Source organism: Magallana gigas, chromosome 8, assembly GCF_963853765.1.
Source record: "Magallana gigas chromosome 8, xbMagGiga1.1, whole genome shotgun sequence".
Lineage (NCBI taxonomy): Eukaryota > Metazoa > Mollusca > Bivalvia > Ostreida > Ostreidae > Magallana > Magallana gigas.
The window spans coordinates 13,461,227-13,482,975 of record NC_088860.1 but is presented as its reverse complement, the minus strand read 5'-3'; the positions used below and the strand labels follow the sequence as shown (position 1 = coordinate 13,482,975).

The following is a 21,749-nucleotide window of genomic DNA, read 5'->3' as shown; positions in this document are numbered from 1 at the left end:
ACCTGAAAATCTTGTTATCTACAAAGTCGAAATCTGAAGACTTGGTAAATGCATGTAACAAACCTTTCTTTGTTGAAGGATAAAAATTTCATCGACTTCGAAACGAGTTTTTTATGCCCTAGAGGAAAAACATCGTGGGCTCTAATTTCCTCTGCATTGATCGTAGTTCACAGATAAATGAAGTGCATAAAAATTCAGTAAGAAAACAAAGAAAATCTGGACAACGATGATTTACGGGGAAATACAATGTGATGATTATACGTTTTCCGTGATTAAAAACGTCCATTTTCTAAAATTTTGAAATAAAACAAATACTGCAATTTCCTTTGACAACAATTAAGACACCCAGAAAAACAGCTGCCAAGTGTAAAGACAGTGCTTTACAGCATAAGAAACAAAATCAATCAGAGAAATACATGCAGTATAGGGACCACCTTTTTATGGTTGAAATACCGTGTGAGGATGATGAGTTCAGCGCCTACCATGGGATGAAATCTAGAATCGTTTAAACAGAGCAATTTCTATCACAGTGGCCTTACTTAATGATTTATAGAAAAATAAATCAAACATTCTCAGGAGAGCATACACCATAATCATTGTTATCTTATTTTAGTCCATTTTATTTGTCAACTGATTTCTGAAATATGAGATCCACTCAACAGGCATGTAAATATGCATGTTGTTAATTCACCGACTATAGCTTTGATTTAAGAGACATAAAGAGGAGAAAAGTTTTAGATTTCTTCTAGAACTTAATCATTCAGACCAAATGATTCTTATGGAATGTGATTTGCCATTAAAAACTTTTCTAAAACAAATGGCCAATGTTGCCCTTTTACAGAATTAAATCCATATATCCTAGTATAGTGCAAATCTTCAACCAAAGAAGAGAGCTGCGATTAAAGAAAGTATACAATTTAGGCATTATAATATATCTACATCTACCGGGTATGATTCCCTTTATTTCTTACGGACACTAGCTCTGTAGAAACTGACAGGACTGAAATTTACACGCCCCCTTTATCGATTGGTTGAAACCATCAGAGACCTGTGAAATTCACGGACTGCACGAAATAATCAGGATGATGCCGTCAGACTCAAATTCGCAAAAGTGACGATTTGGCTGTTTCTTTAAACGAACGTACTGATGTACCGGCTCTTATTGGTCATTGTGCGAACGCAACAGTCTGAAAAACACCACCTTCAAGCGTTGCATATGCGCAAAGAAAGCGCAATAGAGACCCGATTGACATTCAAAAAAAACCTCAGAGAGGTCTCTATGCAAGCAAAATCAATTCATCACTGCGGTTATGTGCGTCAACGGTGTTGGAGCAACTGCGCAGCCACTTCCACCTGACCCATTATTTCGTTTCTACTGCGTGTTTATCAGAACACAAAGCCATTTAGTCTCAAAGTACGCTTAATTGAATGGCGTTCTAGGCGACACAACCGCGACAAATGAAGATGTTGCTGCAATGTTGCGGTGCTATAGGAGATTCTACTGCGCGCAACTCGGCGTACTACATTATTCATGGACGCAGCAGACACGCCTGGAGGATGCAGCCCCGTTTGGAACTTGGGACTGGGGTTTTATCAGGGTTATGAGGTTGCCACACCGCCCTCTATTTCTTTTCCCAGGTTGAGTCCCATCTTAAGGCCCTTAAGGTATTTCTGAAGTTTCCTTTCTCAGGACATGGCCGATCAACTTCAATATTTTTTCTTTTATGTGGGCAGATATGGCAGCTGTTTGAGTTCTTTTGAACAGCTCGTCGTTTAAAGTTATAGTTAATAAAAAGTAATTCATTTCGTTCATTTAGACAGTGTTACAAAGTGGTTGAAGCTCAGAAAATGTGCCTTTTTTTTTTTTTTAGTTATGCCTTATATACAATTTTTGTGTAGGGAAATCCTTCAAAGTTCCCAAGTCGGTGTATTTTTTCTGTTAGATAAATTGTACCTCGACCTTCAAATTTATTACATTTTCATTATTGAAATTCTAATATATTCCTTTCCAAAGTCATACACATAAATAATCTTGAATATCTGTCATAAAATTTCTAAACCTGCAGTTACAAAACATATAAAGTACAATCAAATAATTCTCATTTATTTAGAATAAAACAGGTATAAATATGGGATTCAAAAAACCACAACAAAAAACAAATGCACCTTGGCTGTTAATCTTTCAGTTCTGCAGATAATACATGTAAGCTAAGAAGCTTTTGACACTCTAATAATTGCATACATCTCTCCTAATAAACAAGATTACATCCAGTTATCTGTACATCTATAGTTTTTTAAGAAATGGGTTCTGTTACTCATATATCATAATATCATAATTGTACATGCCAAATTAATAGACACAAGATGAGACGGCTATTTTTTTCAAACAAAACATGTACACTTCACATTCTATTCTAAATCTAAGGGACTGAAATGTTATTATATCATCTACATGTACATATATCTTTGATACATGTACTATGAAATGATGAAATGCCACTGTAAATATGTAACTTCTCTTCTTTAATATATTCTTTAAGTCTTTACACTCTCATGTCATATACCTTTCATATCTGAATCTTTACTTTTTTTAATGTCACATGCAAATGCCTTAATTTTCTATCACATCTAAATGCCATTAGTTGATCAAGGTGCTAAGTTAGAGTTCTAACAAGGTGTATGGATCGTTTTTCTATTCATTACAAGTTCGATCTTTCAATGTGAACTTAAATCCTAGTTTACAATTCTATCTTTAACAAGGAATATAAGTACATTTACTTGTAATCTGGTATGTACATGTAGATATTAAAATTGATCCTGCTGCTTATATATGCCAATTCTTAAAAATAAACATGAAATATATTTTCTGATATTACATATCCTCTAGCCTTGAATGAAAATATTGGATCCAAAAAAAAAATTAATTCATGTAAAAACAAAAACATAATCTGTACGTATTAAAAACATGTACTATCACATTCACAAATACCATAATATACTTTACTACATGTATTTCACAGGAACAAAGAAGGTCATGTTTATTCACAATGGGGTACAGGTAAAATTGAGTCATAATCTGAGGTAACTTTGCCACAATCAGGAGTGAAGACAGTAAAAAGTCTTACATATATACCATAATACAGCATGCCACAACCAGCATACAGTCAGTTAATCTAATACTGTCAAAGTCCTTTTGCTAAAATTCTTCCAAACAATGAAATATTGCAGTTTTTTTGCAATTTGCATAATTATGTGGGCTTTATTTGGCACCTAATAATTATGTAAGATTGTGTGTGTAAAGCAATATATATGTATCGATCAATTATCAAATTTTACAAAATGCAGCCAAAAATGCATACTTTCAAGGGTAAGGCAAATAGTTCGTTCTAAATGGTAATACTTATACATGTATGTACATGCATTTATAAAGATATGCAGATTCCCTATCCACACCCCTAAATAAAGAAGCTGTAAAGTGAATATATAGATATGCAGAAGATTAGGATAAAATTGGCAGCTGGTGTACATGTAAACATTGTTCTTAAAGCACTATTCTTCCCTAGGACTATCAGCACAATGTCTTTTTCATAAGCATGCTGCAATGATTAAGTCAAAATCACACCCATGTTTCGTTTTTCAACTGTTCACTCAAACTCTACAATCACATCCCCCTCATCCACTGTCTGGCCTTGTTGAAAGTTGACTTTCTTTACCTGCAAAAATCAAAGTGTCTGTTAACTCTTGACATAGGGTGAGACCAGGGTTATATACTGTAAAATAGTACTAGTACATATATGTTTTAAGTTGTAGACACATGGAATTAAGAACGTCTTTTTTCTTTTTATTATCAAAAAGAATTTTTACCAAATTGATTCTATCACTCAGTCTGGTATGTACATACTCAACACTGTTAAGCTTGTAATTGGAAATCAGATTTTGCTAGGTTTGGACAATCTTTCCCCTAATATCAGTATGTAGAAATGTGCTGTGCATTGGTTACCCTATTTCAGTGTATGTACAGGTATACATGTATGTAAAGTGGTTACTGTGTACATCTGTATGTGTAGTGGGTACTTACTTTAGTGACCTTCAGTGTATGTACATCTGTATGTGTAGTGGGTACTTACTTTAGTGACCTTCAGTGTATGTACATCTGTATGTGTAGTGGTTACTTACTTTAGCTACCTTCTGTGTATGTACATCTGTATGTGTAGTGAGTACTTACTTTAGCGACATTCAGTGTATGTACATCTGTATGTGTAGTGAGTACTTACTTATGCGACCTTCAGTGTATGTACATCTGTATGTGTAGTGGTTACTTACTTTAGCGACCTTCAGTGTATGTACATCTGTATGTGTAGTGGTTACTTACTTTAGCGACCTTCAGTTTATGTACATCTGTATGTGTAGTGGGTACTTACTTTAGCGACCTTCAGTGTATGTACATCTGTATATGTACATCTGTCTGTGTAGTGGTTACTTACTTTAGCTACCTTCAGTGTATGTACATCTGTCTGTGTAGTGGGTACTTACTTAGCGACCTTCAGTGTATGTACATCTGTATATGTACATCTGTATGTGTAGTGGTTACTTACTTTAGCTACCTTCAGTGTATGTACATCTGTATGTGTAGTGGTTACTTACTTTAGCTACCTTCAGTGTATGTACATCTGTCTGTGTAGTGGGTACTCTATTTAGCGACCTTCAGTGTATGTACATCTGTATATGTACATCTGTATGTGTAGTGGTTACTTACTTTAGCTACCTTCAGTGTATGTACATCTGTATGTGTAGTGGTTACTTACTTTAGCTACCTTCAGTGTATGTACATCTGTATGTGTAGTGGGTACTTACTTTAGCGACTTTCAGTGTATGTACATCTGTATATGTACATCTGTCTGTGTAGTGGTTACTTACTTTAGCTACCTTCAGTGTATGTACATCTATCTGTGTAGTGGGTACTTACTTAGCGACCTTCAGTGTATGTACATCTGTATATGTACATCTGTATGTGTAGTGGTTACTTACTTTAGCTACCTTCAGTGTATGTACATCTGTATGTGTAGTGGTTACTTACTTTAGCTACCTTCAGTGTATGTACATCTGTCTGTGTAGTGGGTACTCTATTTAGCGACCTTCAGTGTATGTACATCTGTATATGTACATCTGTATGTGTAGTGGTTACTTACTTTAGCTACCTTCAGTGTATGTACATCTGTATGTGTAGTGGTTACTTACTTTAGCTACCTTCAGTGTATGTACATCTGTATGTGTAGTGGGTACTTACTTTAGCGACTTTCAGTGTATATACATGTATGTGTAGTGGATACTTACTTTAGCGACTTTCAGTGTATGTACATCTGTATGTGTAGTGGGTACTTACTTAAGCGACCTTCAGTGTATGTACATCTGTATGTGTAGTGGGTACTTACTTTAGTGACCTTCAGTGTATGTACATCTGTATGTATAGTGGGTACTTACTTTAGTGACCTTCAGTGTATGTACATCTGTTTGTGTAGTGGGTACTTACTTTAGCGACCATCAGAGTATATACATGTATGTGTAGTGGTTACTTACTTTAGCTACCTTCAGTGTATGTACATCTGTATGTGTAGTGAGTACTTACTTTAGCGACCTTCTGTGTATGTACATCTGTATGTGTAGTGGATACTTACTTTAGCGACCTTCAGTGTATGTACATCTGTATGTGTAGTGGTTACTTACTTTAGTGACCTTCAGTGTATGTACATCCGTTTGTGTAGTGGGTACTTACTTTAGTGACCTTCAGTGTATGTACATCTGTATGTGTAGTGGGTACTTACTTTAGTGACCTTCAGTGTATGTACATCTGTTTGTGTAGTGGTTACTTACTTTAGTGACCTTCAGTGTATGTACATCTGTTTGTGTAGTGGGTACTTACTTTAGTGACCTTCAGTGTATATACATCTGTATGTGTGGTGTTTACTTACTTTAGCGACCCGTGCGGAGGTCATGCTGTTCTGCATCTTCATTGCTTCCAGGATACAGACCTCTTGTCCTTCGGCCACCTACAACATTACAAATAAATACAAACATAGGTAATCACAGATTACAAAGCTCACCGAGACAAGACATCACCCTTATGAGACTTCACCTTTATGAGACCACCTTTATCATATTAAATGAAAATCATACTTTATGATCTTGGATATTCATGGATTCTGTTTTGACACAATATATATATTATCTGTTAAAAAATTGTATGATAATCATATGTTCATATGTTAATCAATACAATAATATAAAATTAAATATTGCATCCTATCATATTTACAACATATATCATATAATACAATAAAATACCATAATAAACAATGATGAGATATGATATTGTAATGTATGATATGACATTGTATCATATGATACAATATTATTTGATACAACATTGTATCATATCAAATGATACAATATTATGTGATAAAGTAAAATATTATATAATACAATATTATATTATACATATTGTATCATATGATACTATAATATATTTTACAATATCATACAATACAATTTCATGTGATGTGATAATATATCATATTATAAACCAATATTATATTATGCAATATCGTATGATACGATATTATATAACATAACAGTATCATATTATACAATTTCATGTGATATAATTCTTTTTTACAGAAACTGATATCATATTATACAAATTCGTATGATACAATATTATAGAATATACAATATAGTATCATAGGATACAATATTATATTTTGCAATATCTTATGTAATAGTATCATGTGATTAAATAATAAATTAATAACACAATATAATATTATACAATATTGAATCATAATATACAATACTATACATAACGATATCATGATACAATATCATAACATAAAATATCAAAAAAATTTATACAATATCATATCGAATCATATAACTTTTTATAATATTACATATGATATTATATAAATAGTGCCTGTTTGGGAGGGTAACAGTTGAAATTGACACCCCGAGAAAACCATTGTCAACCGACGCGAAGCGGAGGTTGACAATGGTTTTCGAGGGGTGTCAATTTCAACTGTTATCCTCCCAAACAGGCACTATTTATTTTGTTATACTGAATGTCTTTTTTAAAATTTTTAAGAAAATTTTACTGCTTTTATATAGGAATAACGTGAATTCTACAGCGAACCGTACGCGCATAATTTTCGCGCATGTAACATTTTTTAATGTTACCCGTTGCCAAGTGCGTTGCTAACGCTGAGGGTAATAGTAAATATTATTAACTGCGTCTTAACCAATCAGATTTCAGTAGTTAACATGAAAGTATAACAATATATTGTATCATATTAAACAATATTGTTTCATACCATACAATACTATATCATAGGAATCATGTTATATCATTTATCAACAAACACATCTATCTATCGAGCAGGTTTGAGTGAGGTAGAAGATTTCTTTAGCATCCTTGATAATGGAGATCAGGCTCTGCATCTGAAGCAACCTCTGCGTTTCATTTATAATATAGTTAAATCAACTATGCAAGCTATCATCTATAAAACATGTGACCTGTTCCAAAAAAACTAAACCTCATCCAGCATCCGAAACCTATGGCTCAGATTCAGCATTCAAACCTGTCAGGTGCATCAGTATACATAAGACGCATCTCCATGCAAGTTTGGTGAAGTTCAGACCAGTAATAACTAAGATATCATCATCAGAGGGCATAGATCCAGCATCCGCAACCTATGGCTCAGATTCAACATCCATGCCTTTCAGGTGCATCTGTATCATAAGACACACCATCAATTCAAGTTTGGTGAAGTTAGGACCTGTAATAACTAAGATATATTTTTTAGCATCCTTGATAATGGAGATCAAGCTCTGCATCTGAAGCTTCCTCTGTGATTCATTCATACTACAGTTTAATCAACTATGCAAGTTTGAAAAAGTACTATTATTTATTAAACATGTGACCTGTTCCAAAAAACTTAACCATATCCAGCATCTGAAACCTATGGCTCAGACTCAGCATTCAAACCTGTCAGGTGCATCAGTATCATAAGACGCACCATTCATGGAAGTCTGGTAAAGTTAGAACAAGTAATAACTAAGATATAATCATCAGAGGGCACCTGTTTCAAACACTTTAACCAGCTCTAAAAACCTTAACTTCCTTCAGCATCCGAAACCTATGGCTCAGATTCAGCATTCAAGCCTGTCTGGTGCATCAGTATCATAAGACGCACCATCCATGGAAGTCTGGTGAAGTTAGGACAAGTAGTAACTAAGATATAATCATCAGAGGGCACCTGTTTCAAACACTTTAACCAGCTCCAAAAACCTTAACCTCCTCCAGCATCCGAAACCTATAGCTCAGATTCAGCACTCAAGCCTGTCTGGTGCATCAGTATCATAAGACACACCATCCATGCAAGTTTGGTGAAGTACGGACCTGCAGTAACTTAGATATTGCTATCAAAGGGCACCTGCAACAAAAAACTTTAACCAGCTCCAAAAACCTTAACCTCCTCCAGCATCCGAAACCTATAGCTCAGATTCAGCACTCAAGCCTGTCTGGTGCATCAGTATCATAAGACACACCATCCATGCAAGTTTGGTGAAGTACGGACCTGCAGTAACTTAGATATTGCTATCAAAGGGCACCTGCAACAAAAACTTTAACCTGGTCCAACAACCTTAACCTCCTCCAGCATCTGAAATTTAGGACTCAGATTCAGCATCCAAGTCTTTCAAGTCCATAAGTAGGTCCAGATGCATCATCCATGCAAGTTTGGTGAAGATAGGACAAGTAATAGCTTAGATACAGGACCTGCAACAAAAACTTTAACCAGGTCCGGACGCCAACGCCGACGCCGAGGCCGAGGGTATAGCATAAGCTCCCCCTGACTTCGTCTCGGTGAGCTAAAAAGGAACATGATGTAATTCTAACACACTTAAAACAACCTCGAATGTGAAAGTAATGATCATAGTAATCCAACCATGTAGTTTAAATTGACCATGTTGAAAATCACAGTTAATTTCCATCTTTATGGTCACCAAATATGAAGTCTTATTAAAAACAGTTACATGATATGTTCTTCTTAGATAAAACAACAGACGGAGTAAAAGCAATATGATCCTCAATATTCTATCTTGAGGCATAAGAATTACAGCAATAGACAAAAGGGTCAACACACCTAGTATTATAGGAAACCTAACAAAATAACTCCATAATATCAATCATAACACTCCTATGTACCCTCTCCCTCTTCTTTCCCATTTAAATGTTACCCAGCTTCAAATATCACAGAAGAGTGTTTTGACCAGATTCCACTTACCATGTCCCCTGGTTTGACAGCCACCGACTTGAGGACTCCAGGCATGGGGGCGAGGATCAGGGAGGACATGTCCACTTCCTGTTTGACAGGCATAAGTTTGGACATCTCCCTGGCAAACTGTTCCAGCACCCTCACCTCGTACTGAAGATACACGCAAACAAATATCAGCAATGTTCAATTCATGATACTGATCTCTCTTGTATCAAACTATATATACATGTGTATGTATATTGTATAAAACTGGATGAATCAGAATAATTTTAATTACTGTGGTTTCATCAATTTTCCTTGAATACCAATTTTCGTGGATTTCGTTATTCAATTGATCCACGAAATGAAGTGTTCATTGAAGTGCAATTTTTATTATCATTTTGCATTGATAGGGTTGTTGGCCACGAATTTACGTATCCTTGAAACTGTGATTTTCACTTTATCCACAAAAACTGATACCCTTGAATATTAATGAAATCACAGTACCAACAGAGAAGAAGGAGAATAATACAAATTTTATATGTATACATTGTACCTTCAATGGAAAAGCTGAAGACTGTCAAATTTAATTTTACTTATGCAATAGCAAAAACACTGATATCCATGAGAAAATCACACTACATGTGGCTCCAATTCAAATTCGTTATGCAAATCTTCGTTAAGTGCAAAAAAATATATTTAAGGACATAAAAACCAAAACAGCACACAGTACATACCACTGTTCCAAAGAATCTCAGTTTGTACAGGCCTGCTCCAATTCTTTTTGACAGCTGTAATGTTGACAAAATACATTGTACAGTCAACTTAATCACAAGTCTGAATTCTGAGTTTTTAAAAAGCTCAAATAAAAATTAATACACATTCTACTAATAAAATTCAGAAATGAAAACATTTTTGCTTTAGTAGACGGTGTTTCTTAATTAGCGCTTTTATTAAACAAGAGGCCCATGGGCCACGTCGCTTGCCTGAGGAACAATAGGTTTGATAAAACCAGCTCAGGAGAGCTAAAAACTCCAGAATCCTGTGCCAAGACATACCTGGAAGAGTTTGTTTTGACCGTTAATTTTCATATTGATGAGTGGGGAGGAGGTGTCCAGGTCAAAAGGAATATTCATTTTCTGGTCTTGAGATTCCACCTGAATCAATACAGATTATTGACAATTAGAATAACATGTTGTCTATATTCATCAAGCATTTAGCATTTAAAATACAGTTTTAAATAATTTTCAGGAACAGAATTCTTACATTCAAATAGTTTTATAATTTTTGTACACATTCAACAACTTATTTATTGATCAATAATTCAAAAACTTTTTCTGTAAAAGCAGAAATAATAACTGGCTTATAATTAAATTTTATTCATACATATTTCTTGACAAAATAAATCAATAAAATCAAACAGCCATTACAATTTTTTAAAGGTTATATCTAAATAAAGAAAATTAAATCCTTACAAAATCATTTAAGATTCCAAATCTTCAAAATATTATTCCAACCAATATGCTTCTATCATAAATAAAAAATATGTTGCTGGTCTTTACAATATGTATATACTCACAACAACTTCATCTCCAGCTAAGCTGACTTGAAGGGGGTAGTTTTCTTCATTCAGAGAAACACTCAGAGACCAGCTCTTAGGTTGATTGAGTGAGAGAGGTATTCTATCAGACAGAAGAAAGTGTCATAGGTTAACAATTATGAAATACAAAAAAAAGTAACTGCAGCTCTTATAATTTTATAGCAAATTAAAGGGCTAGATGGTCATGACAACTTTGTGACTATTCCAACCTCCTAGAAAAAAGAGCTTTGTATAATGTTCAATTCTTTAAGATAGATAATTGCATTTTGTTTAATCTAAAATTATTTGAAGGCTATAATCAAAATAGATGAATTTTAGGTGGATTTGTTGACCTAACAGCATCTTTTCATGGTTAATATGTTAACTGTTACTGGCATGGATTACAAAGCTCATTAGTATTTCATGAAACCGTACATCATGAACACATATCTTTCCTTTTTAACTGACTGACAGTTACATTTCAAAAATAAGGTACATTTACAGTACCTTGATTGATTTTTAAAACTTCTTGAGACAAGTTTATCTTTTATATACATCACTGCTGCCATAGCAACCAGGTCAACACTCTCTGAAGCAGACAACATCCGACCTACAAAGAAAGATCCATAATATGTTGTGTAAATTTTGTTTGAGTAGATATCACCCCCATCCTACCCCAAATCAGTTTCATGATCATGTATGTACCTTGTAAATATACATGAAGGCATGTTTATTTCTTCAAGGAATAGTGCCATACTACATGACCTTAATACCATATATCAGGTTTTTTCCGCGTGTATCCAATTTCCACTTTGTTCGCGACAATTTCCGAATCGGGGAAAATAAATCAGCGTAAATTTGATACAAAGTTTGTTCTTGTAATAGAGTTCTCCCTTTCCTGATAAAGTAAACAGGTAAGTACATGTAAAAGTACAGTGAACTATGTTCAGTTAGAGGTACAAATTGCGGGATCGGAGGACAAGCACCAGATAATAGATTTGTATAAGCCTCGTTGTTTATTTAATAATTTATTGACAACTTAATTAAAACGGTCGCTTTCCTTGTGTAAACAGATGTCCAAATATACCTGAGCTACTGGTATATGTAACGATACATGATCTATTTATTTATGACTCTGAATATAATTATCGGTAATTATTTCACATTAAAGATATCGTGTAAATGGTTTCATTGTCAAAATTTTTCATTACAAAGAGCGACAATTTAGATACTTTTCCCCTTTTACCTCACAGGTTTAAACAATCGTGAATTATATTTACAATGTTAGTTTGAAATAGTGAAAATTTGATTCGCGTAAATTCTATATACCGTTCTAAGCTCTGATTCGCGGAAAAAACATGATATACGGTATCTAACATGTAAATTCATACGGTATGTATCATACACAGTTAAAACAGAGATGGACAATTTTGATATGCTATAAACATAATTTTTTATATTTAGCATGTTTTAAATATTTTTAGACCTATGGGAATGACACTGGTTTTACTTTAAGCACAAATTTATTGTAGGCATGTTTGCTGTAACCATGTTTTACTGTACAGATATTTACCGTATCCTTTTTTTTTGTCACAAGTTATAAGCATGTACATGTATATCTAACCTTTGAACCCATCAGGGTAGACAGTAGGGAGATAATTGGTACTGATGTTCCCTGCCACAAACCTCTCCTCCGTCACAATGTCCCTCAGTAACGGAATGTTGTGAGTGACACCTGGTCAAAATCAAACAAGGAATGAACAATCAAATGTTAACACATTAGGAAGTGGTACTTCCACAACACAAAAATGTACAATTAAGGAGGCTGGATGGAATAAATTACATGTAACCATCAGATCAGCCTTAAACTTTTTAAATATATTTTTGGCAAAAACTATGATTAAGAAAAAATCCACATATTTTGCCTTCCAAATTTGTACACTTTCCTATATCTTTGATTAGAGCCCTTCGTCTAAGGGAGGTAAATATGGCCTAAAAATGGCCACCACCACCTAGGCCTCTTACATGTAAATCTAACGTCCTACCAATTTCAAATATTAATACTCTTAAATATATATGAAAACATGGATGGACCAATATGAATGTATACGACACAGGATTCTAATGACCAGTACATTTAACCATATATAGTTACCTTTAATGACATAGGAGTCCAGGGCTTTGACCATGACATCCAGTGCTTCTTGTCTGTTACTGCCATATGTAACCAACTGTAAAAGTATTCACACAATGTTAATGGAATTCTCTGGGTACTTCTATTAATTTATAAAATATGTAAGCTTATAATACATGCAGCACTGCTTTGTTTTGAGGTGATACATGTACAGTTCAAATCTGATATTTCAAACATGGGCAAATGCCATGGATATGTCTAAGTAAGTTTGATTTCCCACAATTTCCTGTTCGTATTTTAAACTCAATATCTCAAATCCTCTGATATCTTGAATTTCTCTTGATCCAATCGTGTCTAAGATAAAGAGGTTTGACTATACAATGCCCATGTCTCAGTGTATGAGTTTGTATAGTAATGTACACAGTTCGACTTGAGAAAAAATTCAAACTGGTTGGTTTTTCCCCTTTTTTCTAGCTTACCTTGCATATCATTGGGTCATAGTACACACTGATCTCGCTGCCTTCTTGAATTCCACTGTCACATCGTACCTGCAAACATTAAAGAGACCTTGTTCAGTAACCTAAATAAGCATTTTGTACTTCTACCTTTGATTTCAAACTATTAAACCAAATAAAAATAAATCAATGAAGATTAGAGTGTCACAAATAAAATTTTCATAGATATTTACAAGTTATTTCAAGTGTATATTGTGTGAACTTAATTTAATCTTAACCTCATGAGACTCACAGCTGGTTAACTTTCTGATCAGCAAATCGCAAAAGATTATCATCCAAATCAATTCAAACTTCTGTTCTCATAAAATTAACATTGGGCAAAATAAATTTGATCAATCAATGTATTCACTTTTGTGCACAACTACCAGTACTTAATCTTACAAAATGATGATATTCAAGGTAAAATATAGACAAACTCACTTGGTCAATGTGAGATGGCTCAATATATTTCTCGAGTCTTCCAATAGAAGGCATTCCAAAACTTTTGTAAGGATCCTTATCAAAAAGAAAACAAATTCAAATTCAACAAGACACACTTACTGAATCACTGTACCTGTGTTCTTTCAAGCCTCAAGGCTAAAGCCAAGTCTTGCTACTGTAAATGGTAAGTTTCTGAAGCATTTGGCAAAAAAGTCAAGCCTACCTCTGCATACACTCTGCATTCAAAGGACCATCCATCGATTGGAATGTCGGATTGAGAATAAAGCAGTTTATGACCTGTAATCAGAATGACATTTTTTAGTTACAATGAAAATGACATACTACTGGTAATACTGTATACAGGGTTATTTTCGCCCTGTGTAATTTTTGCCCTTCTACTTTTGCAAACAATTTTGCCCAGTCTTGAATTTGCCCAGACACTGTTGTGTAATAAGAGAAATAATATGAGACATAGCAATTCGCCAAGTCTTAAATTTGCTTGCTGACAACAAGGGCGAAAGGGACAAAAATAAAACATGGGCGAATATTACCCTGTATACAGCATTCTTTTCTGTAATTATTTTCAGAAACCTTTCTTTGATGAATTACAATGTATATCTGTTATTGAAACTATAAATGTACATGTAAATCGTTTACACATTACATAGCTAAGCGAATCATTTAATTGACTAATTTAGCTTTCCTTTAACTGAGCAGATCATCTGATGGACTATTTAACCTTTAGCTGAGCGGATCATCTGATGGACTAATTTAGCGTACCTTTAGCTGAACAGATCAACTGATGGACTAATTTAACTTACCTTTAGCTGAGCGGATCATCTGATGGACTATTTAACCCTTAGCTGAGCGGACCATCTGATGGACTAATTTAGCCTACCTTTAGCTGAGCAGATCAACTGATGGACTAATTTCACTTACCTTTAGCTGAGCGGATCATCTGATGGACTATGTCAATGCCAGTGATACACTCAGTGATGGGGTGTTCCACCTGTAAACGTGTGTTCATCTCCAGGAAATAAAAATTCTTCTGAGAATCTACCAGGAACTCCACAGTACCTGTAATTACCCATGTACCCATTCAATCCATCATCATATACTTGTAATCAAATTTCTTTTTCAATTATTATCATACATGTATGATATCGTGCTTTATTCAAAATTGAAATTAAAACAACCAAAACATATGCAACAGATTATTTGTTATGCATGTTTCTTAGTACATGGACCAGTCCTTTCAATATAATTCAGAAACTCAGTAAAGAACTTAAAATGCATGCAGCGGCAATCATCCACTTTGAAATAGTTTTGACCTTTTGGTTCTTTTTTCTTTTCTTTTTTTTCTTTTTTTTTGGGGGGTGGGGGGGTCCTTGCATGACCTACCTGCTGAGGAGTACTGGACTTGTTTGGCGAGGGCTGTGGCCTGCTCCCCCATCCTCCTCCTCATGTCAGGGTCCACAAACGTGCTACAACACAGGAACCAAAACTATAGCTACATGTATATAGTCCTCATCTGTGCATAGATTCTGTAATATTCGCAATGATCTAATTTTTGTTTTTTTCGGATCTTTATTGAATCGCAAATAATTGAATATGCAGAAATTATATCTTGTATCAATTTCTATAGGAAACTTTTTAAATTGCAAAAAATTGCTCACACAAATTAAAACTACAGATTTTCCCCTTTTTTCGAATTTTGTGACACGCATGAAAAAAAAAAGGTATACGGTATTTCAAGTGTAGGAAAATCATTTAAATCCATGTCCTTTCTATAATGTATTTACACTGCTGCTTTATAAAGCACAAGCAATAATATATTCATTGAATAACATTGCTTTATCTATCATAAAGAAAATCCCCCATATAAATATTTAGAATACTCACCTTGGGGCCTCTTCAATCACTTTCTGGTTTCTCCTCTGAATTGAGCATTCTCTTTCATTCAACCACAGAGCATTTCCATGTTTATCACACAGTACCTAACGACAATTTTTATAGATATTTTTTACCAACTGTAGCAACTATGAGTATTTCTTAAATCAGTCTAACCAAAAAGGAGAAAAGACTAAAAAAAAATAATTAAAAATTCATTAACCACTTTGTGAATAAAAGCAATATAATCTATAGTGTTATTAAATTAACTATTTGTTTAAACAATCACTTACCTGCATTTCAATGTGTCTGGGATTGTCAATGTACTTCTCAATCAACATTCTGTCATCTCCAAAGCTGGACGCTGCCTCCTGTTTGGACAAGCGGTAAGAATCCCTGCAACCATTAAAATTCACTATTCCAAACAGCTCATAACTATAGTTTCATAAACACCTTTTTTTGCAGCGAAATGTTTCTAATATTAGATTGAAAAAATAACGAACAGTTTTAAATTATTAATTATGTGTCAATTTGTTCAATTTAAAACTAATTCCAGCTGAATGGGTTTTGGTACAATATCCAACTGGTCAGAAGAAATATGTTTACCAATCTCTTGTCACTGGTTGATTATTGTGTGTTTTGTATTTCTCTTAGTTATTAAATCATTAAGTTAAGTTCTGACCTAGCCTCCTTGTCATCCCACGCAATCCTCATTCCCTTCCCACCACCACCTGCAGAAGCCTTGATCATGACAGGGTATCCTATAAACAGACAGACACACACACAGAACTATCAAAATACTTTCACTGAAGTATGTACAATATTTATTATCATAAACTTTTATTTTAAATGCTATCATCTATCTCATTTTCACATATTAAAGTGTTTTTCAAACATTTTAGAAATTTAAGATAATGTTGCAGATAAGTTGCTAAATTCATGCATGAATATGTGTGACGCAATTTTTTTGGTAAATGTAGGAATTACAACTGAACGAACCAATCTCGTTGGCCAGCTTGACACAGTGATCTGCATCTTCTACGACTCCATCATGTCCAGGGATCATGTTGACCTTGGCCTTACTGGCGATTCGTTTACTCTCGATCTTGTCCCCCATGGCCTTGATGGAGTTGCTACTGGGCCCTATAAACTCCACCCCTATGTCTGCCTATAAAAACAAAATACTGTATACAAGGAAATATTCGCCCCCATTTTATTTTCGCCCCTTTCGCCCTCATTGTCAGCAGGCGAATTAAAGACTGGGCTAATTCTAAAGTCTTAAATTATTTCTCTTTAAACAAACCTATGTCTGGGCATATTCAAGATGGGGCAAAACCGTTTGCAAGTGGAGAAGGGCGAAAATATCACAGGGCGAAAATAACCCTGTATACAGTAATTAGTGTGGTATATATTACGCACCCCTTTCTCGCATAGAAATAGTCTAGAAAACAAAATATGCATCATAATTGGTAAAATACAGTAATCATGAAGGTAATTTTTGTACACTTAAACGTACCGACTTGTGTTATCCCACCTAACAAAATTGGCTATACGATTTTAATTTTTAAAAAATATGGTACCGGTACTTGTATTTCAAAATGATTTCCATTTTTACCTTGTTTCCAATTTTCGTTTTTAATAAGTTATACACAAGTAATAATTTTGACTGTTATGATTATACATGTACCTACCAATTTAGCAGCAAAAACTGTATTTTCTGACAAGAAACCATAACCGGGATGCACCTAAATAAACAAAGTAAGATAATTCAATCATAGTGTCTACCCATAACCAATTAAAAATTGGTTGTCTGGGGACTTAATATCCTTGTTATCCTACAAGAAAAATATCTGCTTTCAGAGTAATAAACAGTTTTATTTTTATAGCAATCAGTATAATGTAGATTCAATTTTTTCACACATTGTACTCACTGCCTGGGCCCCAGTATCCTTGACAGCCTTAAGAATAGCGTCCATGTTGAGATAACTCTGGTTGGTTGGAGCAGGACCGACACATATCGCTTCATCTGCCAGGCGAGTATGAAGCTGGGGGAAAAAAATTTCTTCTTTACTATTGGTAATTAATCTTTAAGACTATAATGTTCAATGCAAATATGGAATTAAAGAGCCCTTAATAGTTTTATTTAGTGATGCATTCCAGGATGAGCATAATTCCCTATCTTTGAATAATATTTGAATTTTGATTGTCATTCCAAGAAAAGATTCGTTTAAAAGCTAATGTTATTAACTAAAAGTTACATATAATGAATCTGAAACAATGACTCTTATTCATTTGAAATAGGAATTAAATTTGTGTGTAGGTATGTTCACTTACTGACAATGAATCGGCCTCACTGTGGACTGCCACCGTTTTAATACCAAGACGTTTACAACTGTGGATAACCCGGCACGCAATCTCTCCACGATTGGCAATAAGGATCTTTTCAAACACCTTAAGATGTACATAATTTGAAAATTATGGTACAAAATTAAGATTTAAAACTCTAAATGTGTTCTCACCATCACAAAGTTATAGCTAGATAATGTATTCAATATAGGCTACAGTTTGTATAATTTTTTCAATTAGTTTTATAAACATTTAAAGTCTTACTTCTTCTCCCTCATTGTATTTGTCATTCCAATACAGATTTTTCAGCTTTGGAGCAGTTGTATAAATACATCTTTTATATTCTGCAGGCTATAATGGAAAGAAAAAGATTACCGTAAAATGTTTATCATGCTTACACATGAACATCATGCACATTAATACATACGTACTAACATATTGAGAGACAACTTTCTTTGCATAAAAGTATTGCAATATTCACTATATATTTCTTTCACTGTGAAAGTTGGTTGTCTAAAAATTTAACAAGATAGGCAAAGACTATAGTTTAATGGGTTGACTCCATACTTTTCATGTTATTTGAAATGCAAAATCTGTGTAGACTTTCTAATTTTTGGTTGTGTATTGAAACCTGTAGCAGCAGAGGGGACGTTTCAAAACTAAAAAACTGATCTTTTTCATCTAGTGGATAAACTTAGTTTGAGCAGAAAGGTTTTAAGATCATCGAAATATTAAACAAAAAGTATGGAAGCAAACACTTAGGAAGAATTTAGTTTTTTGGTCTAGCTATAGAAAAAATTCGGAACTGATCAGTGATCTTGCGAATACAGCGTAAACTATCACATAAATAGGAGAGCTTTTCAACTCATGTGTCAGGAGTTGGGTGAATTATAAATTGAATCAAATGCAATGTAAAGGTAGCATCAAAGACGTTCATAATTACATGCGTTGGTAAGCTTTTCCTAAAAGTTGAAGGACAACCTTCGGTCTATATACAATCACTGACAATTTTTAGGAACATCGTATCATTACCCTGCAATCATAATGCACCTTCATAAGATTTTAAATAAGTATAATCATACTTTGTAGATAATCCCAAAATGTTATTTTTACCTGACATGCCGATCTTACTCCCTGTGCACTGCAAAATCGTAGAGGTCCCCGGAGTCTTAACACCGTCGCTGCCATCTTAATACTCAACAGTAACAAAAAATAAATTTCGGACAAAAACGAACAGCTATTAAGTGATTTTATTTTCAAGCCGTCGATGAATTTTTGCTCTATCAATAATTTTAGAATTAATACATAAATAACTAATGCATAAATGTAAAGTTTTTATCATTGTTTTATTTTTCCTTCTGAGAAAAAAGAGATACTTAACATTATAAACTTCTGTAACGTTACATATAAAAGTTTTTAAACTTTTTTTTTTAATTTTTATTATTTGACAGAATAAAAGGACAGCTATGAAAGTTGGATAGATTGAGCTTAGTATAAAGATAAGATAGAACATTTTTAGTCATAATAACACGCATGCTTGTGTGAACTTAATTTGTTTGCAGTTACGTAGTCGTTTACTTATACTGATCAACTATCTATCTTTTAGATAGCTTTGATTTCATGCTGATTTTTGTAACAATCGACTATTAATGATTTTAGTTTCATATAAAACGGGAATTCTCTTTTCAAAATTATTGTATCAATAACAAGTAAAATATTCACAGCTGAAGTTCCTAAATCATTAGCACAAAAAAACCCTTAACCTAACTATAAACCTAAGAAGCAACGAACAAGAAAACAAGCAAACAACAAACACAACTAAAACAAAGAAAAAACCAAACAAATTATATAAAAGGTAGATAGAGATTCTTAAAAGGCAGCAAAAAATTAATTAATTATATAATTTTAATACTGATATTACGTGTATATTTTTTAGGAAAGGGGGTAGGTTGTATATGTATTTTAAAAGTGAAGAAGGTATATATAAGGCCTACAAAATAATACAACTATACACAAATTTATTATTACAAACATAAAATTATGAAGAACAAAGAAAATGCTGTGTTTTAACGAACTAACCGGATGAAAAATTACAATTGCCTACAAATTAAAACTGTGCATTTATTTATTTATTTTTGCAAATTGCATGCAAAATGATGTAATCAGTGTAGCGTTTTTATTTTCTCAACGTTTTTCCGAGCATGTCATTTCATTTTCAAATCCTTATTTCTTTCTCCTTTTAAAGAATAAGTCTGCGTTGAGCTCACAATTTTAATAAAGGCAATAATCCAAGAAACATATTTATAAACACAGCAATTACATAAATCCAATTCATTCAAAACTTGTGCAATTCGACTTTTAATTTCTAACCTACTACTCTAGTATAGTAGACTACTATAGATAATACCACCCGCACTGAACTTAAGCCAATCTCCCTATATATATAACGTCTCTAAAATAACTCCTCACTATGTTTCATAACAAATACAATTTAGGTCAGAGATGAGGCGTTAATATCAATTAGTAAACAAAGTTCATACGTTAAAGAAAGAAATAAACCAGATAGAATTAAAATGAATAATATAACTTTGCTTCATCAGATTCATTAGCCAGGGGTTTCTGATCCTCACGAACCGGTTCATAAGGAGAGTGCAAATCAGAAATCCTTGGCATAGGCGTCGGAACCGGGGGGGGGGGGGCTAGGGGGGCTTAGCCCCCCCCCCCCCCCCCCACACTTTTTTTTTGCAAAGTTAGACCTAATCATAAGGGACATAGCATCATAAAGGGTTCAGCCCCCCCCCCCCCCCCACTTTTTCTCGCAGGTAAGGTAATTGTTCCTAAATTTACCTTAACAGATTTAGATGTTGGAGTCATAGGCATACTAGCCCCCCCACGGATTAGGAAATTAATGATTTTGGAAATAATATTTAGGTAGGTAAATTATTTTTTTCGGAAGAGTAGGTACTCCCCCCACGGATTAGGATTTCCATGATTTTGGGAATTGGTTTTTTCCCTCAATATTTCCGAGGATTAGTCTAGCCCCCCTCTCCTCCCCCCCCCCCCCCAACTTTCAATTTGCTTCCGACGCCAGTGCTTGGCTAGTGAAGATGTTGTTACCCGTACTATTGAACTTATTTATGCCTCTGTTATGTCTCTTGTATTGCCCATCATTATATTTTTGATTGTACTTTTTGGCAAATAGAAGTTAATAACTATTACATTAATGCACTTATTAAAAAAAACACTTCTTGGGGGTAAATATATCGACGGGACCTTTCTTGAAATACTTGCAAAACTAATGGGTAATGACCTGTCCTAATTCTAGTACATTTTGTTTCTAGTGAAGTAAGTATTAACCAAGGGAAACAAATCAAAGCTATTTTAAAATCCGTTTTATGCGATTATAAAAATGTTGTCTATTCATAATTATTAAAAATAAAAATTATTTTAAACAATGCATTTTTACATAGTTTGTCAAGTCTTAATATTCTTTGTATTCAAATTATTGAATCCATCAATTTTTTAACTAAGTCTATCGTATGCTTTAAATCTCGTTT

At 33.9% G+C, this 21,749-nt stretch overlaps 1 protein-coding gene and 1 long non-coding RNA gene across 2 annotated transcripts; one reads left to right on the top strand and one right to left on the bottom strand.

The window, feature by feature from the left end:
* The first annotated feature begins 1,319 nt into the window (after positions 1-1,319).
* LOC136270572 (uncharacterized) lies at positions 1,320-15,033 on the top strand. The gene is made up of 2 exons (XR_010708368.1): positions 1,320-1,665; positions 14,674-15,033. It is a non-coding gene; the product is annotated as an uncharacterized lncRNA (long non-coding RNA).
* LOC105330479 (propionyl-CoA carboxylase alpha chain, mitochondrial) lies at positions 2,084-19,396 on the bottom strand. Its single transcript, XM_034471497.2, has 23 exons — positions 19,306-19,396; positions 18,457-18,543; positions 18,181-18,297; positions 17,778-17,891; positions 17,538-17,591; positions 16,846-17,014; positions 16,529-16,607; positions 16,140-16,242; positions 15,859-15,953; positions 15,358-15,440; positions 14,896-15,033; positions 14,180-14,253; positions 13,957-14,031; positions 13,501-13,569; positions 13,043-13,118; positions 12,512-12,622; positions 11,395-11,497; positions 10,888-10,990; positions 10,367-10,465; positions 10,046-10,099; positions 9,339-9,479; positions 5,970-6,047; positions 2,084-3,713 (listed from the first exon to the last, which is right to left on the bottom strand). Exons 1-23 carry the CDS (start codon positions 19,378-19,380, stop codon positions 3,645-3,647), a joined length of 2,166 nt encoding a protein of 721 aa, XP_034327388.2. The 5' UTR covers positions 19,381-19,396; the 3' UTR covers positions 2,084-3,644.
* Positions 19,397-21,749: the final 2,353 nt, after the last annotated feature.